Source organism: Kwoniella bestiolae, chromosome 1 (genome assembly GCF_000512585.2).
Source record: "Kwoniella bestiolae CBS 10118 chromosome 1, complete sequence".
Lineage (NCBI taxonomy): Eukaryota > Fungi > Basidiomycota > Tremellomycetes > Tremellales > Cryptococcaceae > Kwoniella > Kwoniella bestiolae.
In genome coordinates this window covers 6,291,728-6,306,097 of record NC_089241.1, presented here as the reverse complement: position 1 = coordinate 6,306,097, position 14,370 = coordinate 6,291,728, and the positions used below count along the sequence as shown (strand labels likewise).

General features: G+C 46.7%; 7 protein-coding genes across 7 annotated transcripts; 2 read left to right on the top strand and 5 right to left on the bottom strand.

Moving 5' to 3' along the window:
* Nucleotides 1-296: 296 nt before the first annotated feature.
* Nucleotides 297-2,934, bottom strand: I302_102358 (uncharacterized protein; the record flags this gene model as incomplete). Its single annotated transcript, XM_019187734.1, has 4 exons — nt 297-773; nt 933-1,339; nt 1,481-1,617; nt 1,757-2,934. 4 exons carry the CDS (start codon nt 2,932-2,934, stop codon nt 297-299), a joined length of 2,199 nt encoding a protein of 732 aa, XP_019050612.1.
* Nucleotides 2,935-3,007: 73 nt separating this feature from the next.
* Nucleotides 3,008-3,272, bottom strand: I302_102357 (uncharacterized protein; the record flags this gene model as incomplete). Its single annotated transcript, XM_065869466.1, has 2 exons — nt 3,008-3,036; nt 3,089-3,272. 2 exons carry the CDS (start codon nt 3,270-3,272, stop codon nt 3,008-3,010), a joined length of 213 nt encoding a protein of 70 aa, XP_065725538.1.
* A 407-nt stretch (nt 3,273-3,679) lies between these two features.
* I302_102356 (riboflavin synthase, alpha subunit) lies at nt 3,680-4,421 on the top strand (the record flags this gene model as incomplete). Its single annotated transcript, XM_019187733.1, has 2 exons — nt 3,680-3,694; nt 3,750-4,421. 2 exons carry the CDS (start codon nt 3,680-3,682, stop codon nt 4,419-4,421), a joined length of 687 nt encoding a protein of 228 aa, XP_019050611.1.
* Nucleotides 4,422-4,622: 201 nt separating this feature from the next.
* Nucleotides 4,623-6,664, bottom strand: I302_102355 (uncharacterized protein; the record flags this gene model as incomplete). Its single annotated transcript, XM_019187732.1, has 6 exons — nt 4,623-4,929; nt 5,031-5,151; nt 5,237-5,722; nt 5,782-6,314; nt 6,446-6,539; nt 6,601-6,664. 6 exons carry the CDS (start codon nt 6,662-6,664, stop codon nt 4,623-4,625), a joined length of 1,605 nt encoding a protein of 534 aa, XP_019050610.1.
* A 377-nt stretch (nt 6,665-7,041) lies between these two features.
* On the top strand, nt 7,042-9,737 carry I302_102354 (uncharacterized protein; the record flags this gene model as incomplete). Its single annotated transcript, XM_019187731.1, has 9 exons — nt 7,042-7,125; nt 7,220-7,255; nt 7,326-7,415; nt 7,500-7,708; nt 7,812-8,229; nt 8,298-8,736; nt 8,835-8,989; nt 9,059-9,304; nt 9,372-9,737. 9 exons carry the CDS (start codon nt 7,042-7,044, stop codon nt 9,735-9,737), a joined length of 2,043 nt encoding a protein of 680 aa, XP_019050609.1.
* Nucleotides 9,738-10,424: 687 nt separating this feature from the next.
* On the bottom strand, nt 10,425-10,775 carry I302_102353 (uncharacterized protein; the record flags this gene model as incomplete). The annotated part of the gene is made up of 1 exon (XM_019187730.1): nt 10,425-10,775. The coding sequence occupies one exon, from the start codon at nt 10,773-10,775 to the stop codon at nt 10,425-10,427; it is 351 nt and encodes a 116-aa protein (XP_019050608.1).
* A 293-nt stretch (nt 10,776-11,068) lies between these two features.
* Nucleotides 11,069-12,906, bottom strand: I302_102352 (uncharacterized protein; the record flags this gene model as incomplete). Its single annotated transcript, XM_019187729.1, has 11 exons — nt 11,069-11,220; nt 11,283-11,375; nt 11,439-11,607; nt 11,701-11,834; nt 11,901-12,045; nt 12,106-12,141; nt 12,237-12,307; nt 12,388-12,472; nt 12,542-12,607; nt 12,667-12,680; nt 12,750-12,906. The coding sequence occupies 11 exons, from the start codon at nt 12,904-12,906 to the stop codon at nt 11,069-11,071; spliced, it is 1,122 nt and encodes a 373-aa protein (XP_019050607.1).
* Between the last annotated feature and the right edge of the window lie 1,464 nt (nt 12,907-14,370).

Below are 14,370 nucleotides of genomic sequence, written 5' to 3'. Positions count from 1 at the left end.
TATTTGTTCAGTCAGGAGAAGAGCACAGAAAAAGGAAAGTGGGGAAGAGAAACTAGTTCTTGGGATTAAGTTATACCTATACATCCATATCTCGCGTATACCCTAATAGTCGTTCAGTATCCTTGTGAATGCAGAAGTAACCTATGACCTATGATCTCTCATTTCAGTACAAGCAATCATGAGATATAGGTAACAAGTGATATCCCAAATTGAACTAATCATAATTTCATTTCATTTAATCTATAAGATATACTCTGACAATATCCACTCTCCACCTAACACCAAGATCCCACACCCTATATTCTCCGTCGCTTCCCACCCCCACCCAACGTCCTCATAACCCTCCTACTCTCCCTCAATCTCTCCTGCTCCCTCTGAATAATCTCCTCAAAGCTCAACTCAAACAACACAGGCTGATACTCCTCCCTCTCAAACCAATCTCTCCAAACCCCCACCAGTCCCTTTCCGCCATTCCCTGATCCGCCACCCATCCTTCGGGATAAGGTCGAAAGGTTCGTACGGGGATTGATACCGGACTTATCAAATTTGATTTGTTCCTCTGGATGAGTGCTGTGGAATAGCTCGAGCTCAAGGGCATCTTTCTTGTGTTTTAGGAGTTCTTCGTGGATGGCCCATGTTATTTGGGGGATGGCTTCGCCCGTTAGGCCTAGTTCTTGACAATATTGTTTGGCGAATAGGAGAGGAGGGAGAGTGGAGGATAGGTCCCATTCGATACGATCGCGTAGGATGTGGGTGTAGATCTGGACGTCGAGCTGAGAGTTAACAATAGGAGTAAGTATTGAGTCTGGTTTACGTGAGTCACGTCAAGAGAAGGGAATATTTCAGAATGATCAAGACATCCATCTTCTTTCCTGATCGTCTGACGCATCTTATGATAGCGCATGCCTCCCTCAAGGGATACGCCAACTCACATTAACGATAATCCTACAATCAGCCTCTTCCCAAACCTTCTCCTTCTCTTCCTCGACCTGTTCTTCCTCCTCTACTTCCGCTTCTCCACTCTCCTCCCCTTGCTCCGTAACACCATTTCCATTCACTTCGATGTCCCCATTCCCGTTCACTTGTACATCGCCATTCACAGGCGTTTCCACCCCTCCGTCCAGCTGCATCTCACCATCCCCATCCTCACTTGCATCATCATCCGACCAAACTACATCCTCCTCCGTCACATCTTCATTGGAAATATCAATCTCAACTGTATTCTGCGATTCCTCCAGCTGATTCTTGATAAGCTCCGATATAGTCGCAGCGTAGGTATGGGGGATGAGAAGGTCGTCGCAGAACGTTTGAGCGAATTGGATAGGTTCGATGAATGGTTCTACAGTCCAACGAAGCGATCAAGTCAGCCATCATTCCATGGGGATAGATCCAACGACTCGAGTGAGAACGAAGATGAAGCAGATTGTTTCGTATTTTGGCAGAACAAAAAAAGAAAACGACCTTTTCGCGCATAACTCACCATTGATATTCCACAAGAACCTATCTTTTATCCTTATCCCCTGAGTATTGGGATCATGGCTCGGTATATCCAGATCTATCGTTATGGGTACCAACAGTTCCGGTCGGTCTGCTTCTTTCTCTAGTAATTCTTCGGACCTGTATCATCCGTCATGATTAGCAAATTCACACATCCACCAAGTGTGACCCACACCAAAGAGATCGCATCATCGAAGAGCATCATAACCGACCCAGAGGTTCGCAGCAAGTGTTACAGCCATCGAAATGAACCACTCACACATAAGCATGTTTCGTAACCCTCGCACCACTACTCCTGACCCTCTCAGCAGGCGTCCTAACACCAAGCCACGTCCACCCTCTATCCATCTCCTCTCTCTTCCTCTTCGCCTTATTCGCCCTAGCCATCAACTGACTATCATGTCCATACCCTCCTCCAGCACCATAGGAATGCAAATCTCTCCTAGAGGAACTATGTCTAGTCGCACCGGGTCTCCTCCTGGACCCATAATTATCGTCCTCCGGATCCGACGGGGGCTCTTCCATCTCCTCTTCATCATCTTCCTCATCATCTTCTTCCTCGTCTTCATCGTCGTCCGACGCATCCTCAGCGTAATTCACTCGTCCCCTTCCACCTCTTCTTGAGGTGCTTAACCCCGCCCCCCGACCGGGTAAAGGCGAGTCATACCTCGGTGTGGAAGTTCCCGAACCGCCCCTCTGGGCATTTAATAGCTCTCGTTCCTGTTCGGCATAGAATGCTTCTCTCTCTTTGGACCCTCCTGTGATATGCTCAGGTTGGACCAGGCTGGTTATACCCGTTCGTATACGCGAAGGGTAGGTGGTGTATAGTGCCTGACTCGTGGGTGGTGTTGAGAGGGTGACATCGTATGTCTTTTGGCCGGGTGGTGCAGAGAAATAAGGTAAGATCCCTGGGGGGTATGATTGCGGATGATAGTATATTGCCTGTTGGGCTTGAGCGGTATAAGGGGCTCGAGAGGGTGGTGGAACGTGACCGTTCTGTGTTTGACGTGAGGAGTAGCTCATAGAATTGGAGTAGGTGTTGGAGGATCTGGTAGGTGTAGATTGATAGGAGGATGGTCGGTACGAGGGGGCTGAGATGGGTTGATAAGCTGTTTGAGGGGGCGGGTGATAGTGAGTATTGGCCAGAGGGACAGGGATAGGGTGATAGTTGGCAGGAGGATATGAAGGGGCAATGTGAGAAGGAGGAGGGTGAGTATGATGTACGCCGAGAGAGGGATGAGGTTGATATCCAGGATGAGGTACGTAGTTTGTTGGATGAGCAGGTAGTTGCGAGTGTGGATGGACCATATGGATGTTCAATGGAAGTGGACGAGGTACACCAGGGTGAGTCGATGTTGATTTACGTGAAGCAGTGACGGTATTTGAAGGCCAACCGGGAGGTGGGAATGAGAATTCATGTTTTGATTTTGACGGCATTGTGGTGGTGGTGGTGGTGGTGGTGGTGTGAGATATAGGATTGGATACATGTAAAGTCGAGTCAGCTTGATAGTCAAATGTAGGTGTGTTGTATATCTGCTACTATGGAAAAATGAAGATGCATAAGAGAGTAAGAGATAGATGAGTGACGTACGCTGATGATTTCTTGAACCAGTGTTATTGTTGTTGTTCTGAAACAAGGTTGAATTTAGGTTTGGTATGGTGGGTATCGATATAGCTTGTGGTTGTGTAGTGTTGTTGTTGTTGTTTTGATATTGTGGCATGGAGGTATAACTTTGACGCGACGGTCTATCACGAGTCCGAGTAGGGTACGACATGGCGAGTCGTCTCTCTTGGATATGTATGGAGATAGTTTGTGCGCGTTGCCAGGATACGATAAATGCAATATTCGAGAATGCAGAGCAACAAGCAACCAGCGACGATGTTTGCATTGAAAATGGAAAAAGAAAGGGACGCGAAGAGGATTGGAATGGAAACATTGCTATTGAATTAGATGGGGGTAACATATACATCTGGTTAAAGCCGTCGGAGATGAGGATGAGGACGGCGGACATCTCTCGAGATGAGGTGACAGATGGATGGATGGATGGATGATTCATCGAAATGTAATCTTACCATATCATAATCAATTAGATCAATCCTATAATACACCAAGACCAAATCATCACCTCACCAATCCTCCTCTCTTTGATCTGATCTTGTTCACCCACAGAAATTACTCAAAATGTTCACCGGTCTAGTGAGTCCCCTCCACAACACACAACACACGACAGTCAAGCTAACTCCCAATCTAGATCGAACACATATCAAGAATCTCCCAAATCCATGACCCCTCCTCTTCCTCTTCCTCTTCTGCCTCAAACGAAGGATTCACATTCACCATCTCCGACGCCTCCCCAATCCTAGGCGATTGTCACATAGGTGACTCAATAAGCGTCAATGGCGCGTGTCTGACAGTAACGGAATTCGACAATGATTCATTCAAAGTCAACCTCGCTCCTGAGACGCTCAGTCGCACCAATCTGGGAGAGTTGAAGGTAGGGGATAAGGTGAATTGTGAGCGGGCGATGTTGGCCCATACGAGATTGGGTGGACACATGTTGCAAGGTCATGTCGACTCGACCGCTAAGATCATTGCGAAGAGGCAAGATGGAGATTCCATACGATATCAATTCCAACTTCCCCCCGAATCGACATTGTTACCGTACATCATAGAAAAGGGATATATAGGGATTGATGGAGCTTCGTTAACTCTCACGAACGTGAATGAACAGGAGGGGAGTTTCGGGATAATGTTGATTTCTCATTCTCAGGGGAAACTTACCCTCACCCAGAAGGGGGAGGGAGATAGGGTGAATATTGAGGTGGACGTTGTGGGGAAGTATATATTGGGAAGTACCAGTAAGATTGAGGGGTTGGTGGAGAGGTTGGTGGAGAAGAAATTGAAGGAGAAGGGATTGATATGATAGTTGAAGTATAACAGTATAATTCAGTCTGATGCATCCATGCGTAATATACCTGAGACGTGAATATGTTTATTCGAATACTTACACACTCTCGGCAGTCATGATACGATTAAGATCTGATAGATGAGTATACTGTACATAAACATACATCCGAAGTACTCATATACCAACACCCCACCTTACTCAATACACAACTCACTCCTACTCCTCATCAATCAAAAACCCCTTGATCTCCTCCCTCATCTCCCTCCTTCTATCTCGCACGTTCCCCCCGACCCAAAGAGGCAACTGAATAGGTACCACCTCGGTCCTAGCAACTTTCGACACAACAGTCGGAGGGGTGAAAGTGGTCAAACAAGCATAACAAAGCATCTTCGCCAGGCTCTCCTTGTCCTTTCCTTGTTCTACACCATTTGTTACTGCACCTATATCTTGAGGAAGAGTCTTGGTAGGAAGAGAGGTAAGAGCTGTACGAGATTTCCATTCCAGTGCATTTGGATCGACTGGTCTGTTGGCATCAATCAAATAAAATCAGTATGACTCCAAGTAAGTAACAAGAGGCACTAGATTCATAGTGGATGGCATGAGAGTCGTGAATATGAAACTCACAGTTGACACACCGGACACGTCACCTCGTCCTCCTTCACACCGGTGAACCTCAACTTATCGCCTGTTCGATTGATCGTGGATACGGTAGCTGGATGGGTAACCGCTAGACTGGCGATGAACTCTGCGATCAAATTGTCAGTCATACCATCTCAAAACTGCCCGCATATAGAGGCGTTGTTGATAAAGACGGGACACAAGAAACTCACGTTCAGTCAAACTCTCAAGACTCCTCGTATTTCCTTTCCCTCTCGAATCCCCCTTCCTACCCTGTGGACCCGCATTATCCCAATTCCTCGCATTCCTCACCAACCCATTCAATCCTCTCAAATGCGTATAGATGGCCACTTCTTTGAATGAGATATCTTTCATAGGCTTCAATCTCACTATGTCCCTCTTACTTCCATCTGTAATTGATAATGACGATTTATTGATTACTGATAAATCCAGTGGGAGGGTATATCCTTTACCTAGTGCTGTTCCTGCGATCAGACGCTGGGCTTGTCTTGTGGACGTCTCTGCTAGTAGGATGTGCTTTGTATCTGGGATGATCTGAGAGGTGGTAGTGATGAGAGAGTCGAGGATCGAAGAGAGGAAGGAAGGTCTGGAAGCAGCTGGAAGAGCAGATAAAATGGAACGGAGTTGATCTATGGGTGTCGATGAGGACGATGAGGAGGAAGGGAACAACGGTAGGTCTATATGATACAGCAATGTAAGATACCAATATAAGTCATAGCTTCAGCATAAGACTCACCAGGATTTTTCAAATCAACAGCCACCCCATCCCCATCCACCCTCTCCTCCCCCTCCGCCTCCTTGGGCAACCCAACGATCCCTCTGATCTTCTTCCTCAACCCTCCATCATAAACATCCTCAGCTTTCAGCCCAACCCACACCAACCCATTTCCCTTCCCTTCTACCCACTTCTTAAGCTCCTCCGACCTATCTTCCTCCTTACTTATGGGATTTTCGATGACGTCGGAAAAGTCCACATGAAGTATAATACCCCTATCCCACACAGGTTGTTTCTCCCCCTTCGTACGATCTATCACCCTCCCATCGCCCTTCCCTATATATTCCCTCTCTACCAATATGTCCAATAGGGCTATCGAGCTCGACCCGCCAGATAGGCCTATGAGGACTGATCCCCCCTGAGGGAGGGGACGATTACCTCCTATACTTGCTAGACTCTTGTTTTTCAGCTCGCTCGATGTGAGGTTGGTTGAGCGCATGGCGGGGTGGAGGGTTCGGGTCAGGCGGGTAAAGAGGGAGTGGGAGAAACATTCCCTGTGGATTATTTGTATATCAGCATCTCCGCTGCACGCATCAGACACCTTTTTCTCCTCATAATTGTTGTTGAGTGTGTGTGGCTAGCTGAAGAATTTGTTTATGCGATGAAATCAAAAACTATCACTCACTTGCAATAAGTCACATTCCGTATTATGTACATACTCTTCGCTGTCCTGCATTTCTGACATTTTGATTTATCGAATCGTTGCACTTTGACTCGGCCTGTCCACCCACAAAAGAAGCTTGTCAGCTTGTTCAGATGAGCTTGAACCAAAGAACTTACGAGGCATCAATGCCTCTCCTTGTTCCTCTGTAGCTAATCCATCAGGTATATCTCCACAGGACATTGTGCTCGTATTGCTTCGCTTTTCCTGCTGCCGAGTGTTGTTGGTGCGGTTGACACTATACTGATTCGTATTCATATACAAGCATTCACCCAGCACGATATGTACTAGTAATCTGAAATTTCAACTTTTTGCCGCTCAGCCTGAGCTTTCATACGAAATCAACCATGTGATAAGCACGTGTATAGCCCGGGAAAACCAGCCTGTTAAAAGGATAAACCTGATTGGGAAATACAAAAACACACACACCCAATTGCAACAACGAGAAGGAGATCGCACCAAAACATGTACTCGAGTACATGCTGCATCACATGCATCCATCCATCCACATCTCATCTTTGTTCATCCACAAAGTACACACCTAGCAACATTTTGACGACATGGTAGGATACAGCCAAGTCGAATACTACAAGCCAGGATCAAGCTCGATGACGGATATGCCTACGAAACGAAGGAGGATTACTGTGAGTGAAACAAAACATCCAATCTCATCTCGGCTCACCGGCGAGATGCTTCCGAGTAATAACGAGCGCTGATGATGGTCTTATCGGATGGTAGAGGGCCTGCGATAGATGTCATAAAGGTGGTACCAAGGTGCGCATCATTCGATGCTTACTACTGTTCCGAGTATACTATAACTGAGTTATCATCAATACTATCTTAGTGCTCTCCCGGTCCCAACCCCGATATCTGCGGACCATGCTTTGCGTTCGGCTCGGAATGTACGTACCAGAGGCCCATCAAACGACGAGGGGTGAGTATATGCCATTATGCTTTAAAGGCATTGCTCAGATAGTCGTATGAGGGAACTAAGAATGTATTTTACATCTCATTAAAGCCTCCGGCAAAATCGAACAGTCTCGATAATGATACCACTCCTCAAAGAGCATCATCATCCGGAGCGTCCATATCTAATTCACCTCAATCGAAAGAGAAAGAAAGGGGCGGACACAAACAGAACGATGATGATTGGGTTTACGAGGAGGTAGCGAGTCATGAGCAGCTTGAAGAACTGATGGAGGCGTATTATCGGTTGATCTATCCTATGTGAGTTCTGGTCATTCCGACTATCTCTTGCCATCATATGCTATAGACAGGCGGGACGACGTAACACGTACATCAACTGATACGGCCCTGATCCATCTCGCAGACAACTATTCTTCCACTGGCCAACCTTCACAGCCGCGTTCCAAGATCGTCTCTACACCCGCTCACGCTCATTCAACTGTCTAATCATGTCTGTCTGCGCTCTTGCATCCGCTCGATTACGCGACGGTGCTCCCAAGAACTGCCATCTAAAACATTGGGATCCAACGACATCGACGTCCGAGACATTCTACCAATCTTGTCTATCCACCTTCCCTGCCGACCTTATCAAAGCTCCCGAATTCGATTACAAACGTGCTAAAGTGATCATGTCGATGGTGTGCCTGCAATACGGTGACATAGCTCGATCGATCATTCATATAGGAGATTATTGTACGCTGTGTTCCCTGGATGGATTTCAGAACGAATCGAGGTGGCCTAAAGGATTGAGCGAGATTGAGATTCAAGAAAGACGAAGATTGGTAAGTATCTTTTGTGTTTTGTTTATCCCATCCCTTCTCGCGGTGATCGAAGCTGATGTGCAGCACAGTTCTGGGCAGCATACCAAACGGATATATACCTAGCAACGACTTTCGGAGGGATAATCCGTCATCGAGAAGCTCAATCTACCGTCCTTTACCCTACAGAAGTACTTTCAGATGACGAGATCACTCCAGAGGGCATCATTGGACCTCCTCCCGATAGGACTAAAAAATCATTCTTGAACGGATGGAACTTTGTGACCAATCTTTATCGAGTCTTGGAACATGCCGTGTGTCAGATGAGACAGCGTAACCAGACTTACGATGGGGAAAATCAAATTGCCATGCTGTTCTCTTCGAAATCATCCAAGGGCCGGAATAAGTACGATCCGGGACCTGAAGAGATCTTGTCAACGGTGGAGAAGTTTTATAACGATTTGCCGTATTGCCTTAAAGGCGTGACTGAGATGACGGGGGATGTGTATAAGGATAGGTATGGGTTCCAGAGTGAGTGACATGTACACCTTACACTGCAGAAAGGGCGCATCACCCGCATATATTGAGCTTTATTTGAAAGAACAGAGCTGATTGATTGCATGTCGTAGCCGCGAATATCATGATAACCCTTCAGCTAGTCAAGATGGTCATAGCAGGGATGGCAGAATGGTCAGTCGAACAACGTTGCGCAATTGCAGGAGAATTGGTAGATTCGTTGGCTGCCTTGCCTAGACCATTTATGCAAGCTTGCGGTGCTCCTTTGGTAAGTTCGCGAAACAGTTACGACCTTCAAAGTGGTGAGAGCTGACTGACCTCGGTATCATATGATTAGATACATCACGTTGCGGGTGTCGGCCATATTCTGGCAAATATCATTCAATCGCCCCTCTCCCCTACTACCTACCTTCACGCGAGAACAGTACTACTCCGTATGGCAGATTACCTATCGACCTTGGAGAGCACCATCAAATCCGCCAACGTGCTCTGTATAGCTGCGAGATTGAAGGATCACGTCGAGAGGATAGACCGATTCATGATTAGTGCTACTGAGGCTAATGGATGGAACTTTGCTATTGAGGTGAGCAACACACAAACTTCTGAGGTCACCTCTTCTTGCATATTGACGATTATGTCTTGTACATTAGTCTGTATCATCTACACCGGACGATCCTATCCGAACACCATCAACCTACCCTCCCGAACCTCTCATCTCGATGACCCGACCAGCACCCAACTCTTCAGCCCAACGTTCCACCCAGATCCAGATACCCAACGTACAACCTCCGATCTCTACGTACCCCCTCGCACCGATCAACAGTGATATTGATAATACCGCGCTGGCGATCGATCCAAGCTTAACGGCTTCTGAACAGATAGATCAGCAATTCCAACTGCCCAACGATTTGTTCTCGGATTGGTCCTTCATGTTCAACGAGTTTGGCTCGCAGGGTGACGCATTTGATTTCTTGTCTAGTAATGCGGATTGGCAGGTGCCTTCGACGAGTGTGTAGTTGGTGGACTTGTGGGGACTACATGGATAATAGATATGGAATTTTGTAGTCTTGGGTTTGGTGTTGTCGAGGGAGATAGACTATTATGCCGTAGTCGTATGTGGACAATCGTTGGAAAGTATTGTGTTGTTATACGTCTGTTCAGGTTATGTCTGTATGCATCTACTTTCAATTCCGTTTAACCATTCTCCAAGTGAAGTCCATCCTTTATCCTGTATACTATGCAATATCCAGGACAATCCCCTTATCGTTCCTTTTACGTCGAACCTTTGTTGGTCTTCGAGTTGCCGAAACGGTACAGTACGATCTGAATGATTTGACCAGTAAATAGCGTATATATAGTAAGGAGTGGGCTGTCGAGGCAGTTGCAGTGTGATGGTGTCCTCCATTTCTCTTTACGTCCTGATATCACTTTGGAGATTCTGTGTTCTCTTTTAAAAGATCTACAATTTCCGACATGCTCCTGAAAGATATCTCCTCGTCCATACCGGAGGTGATACTGGGATTAGCCCTGATATATATCGGATATGGCATGTTCAAGCAGGGTCTAGTGGTCCGACGTTCTATCCACCCTGTATCATCTAGCACTGCCCAGTGATTACTGTCTCTCTCACATCAAGAGATCGTGAGTCTACCCTAATCCCCGTCCTCAGCCTATTAAACCAGGCTAATCCAAATCATCCAAAACTACGTATATCGCCCCACCAGCCCCTCATCCCACTCCCCTCCCCTCCTAACCCTAATCGGCCCTCTAATTTCCCCCCTATCCTCCCACCTCCTCACCTCCCCCTTCTGCGTGACTTCCACCCTCCCCTCCCTCACTTCGTCCCATACCACCTCTCTCACAGGATCCATCAGTCCCCTCCAATCGGGGTAGGCGGCTGGGTCGGAGTCGTGTAGTGCTCTGGGGATTTGGGAGGGACAGATGGTAGATTCGGAGGACTTCAGGCGGGAGAGGAGGTGGTATAGGGTTGAGAGGTAGAGATGGCGGTCGGATTGGGAGATGCTGGATTTGGCGCTGGAATTGGGATTGGACATGCTGGATCTTTGATGTTTGAGATGTAGATGCAAGTGCAATATCAATTGATCTGTCTGAAATGTCAAGGTTTTATGCAGAATGCAGACTTCGTAGAGTGACTATCTGGACTTGGGAATGACGTCAGGTGGACGAGTGGCACTTATTCGGCAAACGCTGTACATACGGTACGAATGTGGTATTCACAGAATTGCATATTTCAGGTAATATGCATATTGAAGCTACAAGCCCAGCTCGTGCTTTCTCTCTCGACTTGCTGGGTGTACCACATGGACACTATCTAGCGACTTAAGATCTAGGCGGTGAATCCAGTGATGGGAGGATCACCAGAGATGGAGTTCTCCGCACCTGAGACGGTCAACCCGCTCCAATCCCAATTACCTGTACACGATCCATCTCCACACAACACGTAGACTCCAAATTTGGCATCGCTAGCTGTCTCGACGGCTACCACCAGCATATCAGCATGACTACATCAGCATCAGCTGGAAGATGGGGAACAAGCTTACTATTACCAGTGTCGAATACGATATTGCTAATTTCGATACCGTTCGTAGGCTCTCCGGTAGATGAACCATTCTCGTAATCTTGTTGAATCACCACTATACCATAACGTACCAACCAATCAATTTAAGAATGAGATTACAAGATGAGGAAGAACCCACCTCCATATTTGAGCGCATTGGTGATCTTGTTGTTGGAGTAAGTAACGTCCGATACTGAGCCTCTGGTGGCACCTGCGATAGTCTTGATTCGAAGTCCGTTGTCCGCACCGTCAACGGTGTTTCCGGTGATCTTGACGTTGGATACTACTGCATCGGACTTGATTGAACCCTAGACAAGACATTTCAATTAGCATAGCATAAATACATAATGATCTGAGGCGAGTTTATCGTGGCATTTCGCCAAAATGGAAAGAAAACTCACGATACTGATTCCGTGGGTTCCTTGACAAATGTTATTGGAGAAAACGATTCCCTGACCCTTATTAAGTGCAAGGCAATCATCGGTACTCCAACAGGTGTTTCCATCGATCGTGGTATCAGTAGCAGAGACGTCGACTGAAGAAGAACGAAGTTAGTCGAAGAAATGGTCATTTTACCCAAAGTTGTGAAAACGCCACATACAGCAATCAGAGTTGTGCGAAAGTTCATCGCCATCCTCGTTGAGCTCGAATCCTGCTTTGTTATCGATTGTTACACCGGTGATGAGCAGTGGTGCTTTGTTACCAACCGAGAAAACGTGAACGGGGGCGTTGAGGACGGTCAGATCCTGAACAGTAAAAATGATGTTTTTCAGCCAGACTAGCTAGCGAGGAATGACATGACTCACGGAGAAGCTCCCGCCCATCTTGAGTTTCATCATTTTCTATTGAAGACGACACGTATCAGCCACGGGATACATATCAACACGGTGTAGAAGGCAAATGGGTATCTCCATCGGCATTCGTCTATACAACTTACGGGCTTAGTCTTTCCTCCGTTCGAACCTTGACCATCCCAGTAAGTCGCACCTTGTCCATCGAAAGTATGACCTATGCGACGGTGACGGGATCAACATCGACTTCTCGATTCGCAATTATCCTGAATGGAGAGCTTTTTGGATACTACTCACCTCCACCGTTGAAAGTGATATCTGAACCGTCGATGATGAACATCGGACCTTCCCATTCCACCCCACCCTCAAAAGTTACGTCACCCTACAGTAGATGCCATTGTCAGTCGAACCTCTCTCTGGACAGCAAACAGATCAGGTGAACAGTACGTACAGTGACTGTAACGGTAGCTCCGTCTCCCAAGCCAGAGAGATCCAAAGCCTTACCGGAAGGAACAGTCTAATGAAGATGAATTAGACCCTCAACCCCTCCTTGGCGAAGCTTTACCATAGACTTACGATCGCGCCGAGCTCTATCAGGGGAAGTTCATATCAGTCATAATTCTTTAACATGAGGCTAATGAGGGAGAAAGGGGACATACCAATATCACATCCACTCGAAACGGCAGAATCGACCTCGTCGTAGCTTGAAATTGCACTGACACATCTTCTGGACAAACCCGAGTTGGAGGGAATAACGAAAGCAGAGGAGGTAGCAAGCAAGGGGAGAAGTGAGATCAAATGTTTGTAGCCGAACATATCGTTGAATATAGGATAACTACTTTTAGTCGATCAAAGTCAAATGAATGTAAAGTCAAGGAATGTGAGAAGTTTGAAAGTTGAGGACAGAATCGATCTGTGATGAATGAAGTTGTATAGAAAGTAACAAGAATGAGCCATTGAGAGATGGTTGGCTTATATACCTTTCCAAATCCACATCAGAATGATGGAGTGCATATGTACGCAGCATGGTTCATCCCGACCCGAGTGAAGATTGAGTTTCATCCCCTTCCTATCATCTCCGAAGGCTTACAGTTTAGGTTCAAGGACAAATACATACCGATGTTGGTCGTCAAGTACCCCCGACCTGAATGAGAGAACAACGTTGACACACCAATCAATCAAAGGGATCCATCTCTTACTAAATTTCGATGTTCCAATCCACTAAAGGATGGTAAAACAGGTTCAATCACTGGGACACAATAGGATTGTTCGAAGATTGTTCGTGCCTGTATCATCTGGCTATCACAATGGAAGTTGTGCCTTTCGGATTAACCTCAATCGTAGATTGGACTGTTGCTTTTGAGGGTAGGGTATGTATGTACACTCAGCCTGATTGAACATTGATTGGACCGCAGTTGGGCACGGATCGGAAGTCCAGAGTCGAGTGCCGCATGGGATTTTGCAGTTTCAGCTGGATTGATTGACTGTGCGTCGTTGCTTGGAAACGTGATCTTAGACCAGGTTCCTTTATTGTAGCAGTTTTCCGGATAGTCTGCGAGTTTATCGGCGTCCTAAATCGTCGAAGGCATCGGTAAGATTGCATGTGTCGGTTCAGTTCCAGTGCTACGTATACCGTATAGTCGAAATTTCACGTGAACAGAGAAAGACCCATGTGAGCGCCACCATTTGTTATGATGCCACTCTGATCCGCGTGTCTACATCTAAAATGCCGCTCCAGTCCGCAAAAGTTGTATCTACCTATCCTACCATGCACATACACTATATTCTATAAACAGTGTGACGAGCGCATCGCTTGTGCATTGGGTTTCTCAATTGCGAGCATTGAAAGGACCAATGCGCCGGCCCCCACTGGTGGGGTTAACATTCCGACTGGTATATGCAATGAAGTATGGTAATCGCAGAAACAGGAGTATACCATTATGTCTTTAGATGTGAGAGTCGCTCCTCGACATTCCGCCTCATCACACCTTTAGTACATTCGAATGGGGAAGGATTTCGAATGGTACGGAACATGATGAGGAGGGTCGAGGTGCGGAGGTACCCTGGTTCCTGGAGATATCTAGATTCGGAAGAATCAAGGATGATCCCAGTATTGGTCCGTTTGCAGTATTGAGAAACTACCGGAAAAGACCAAGTCGTTGGCTTTTTGATTGGATAGTTCGTACCCACCGAGGACCTTCATGTTAACCTCCTGAGCGACACCAGTTCGAACGGTTGGTGATACTGCTCGGTCAAATGAGCTGCGCAAATCCATTCCGG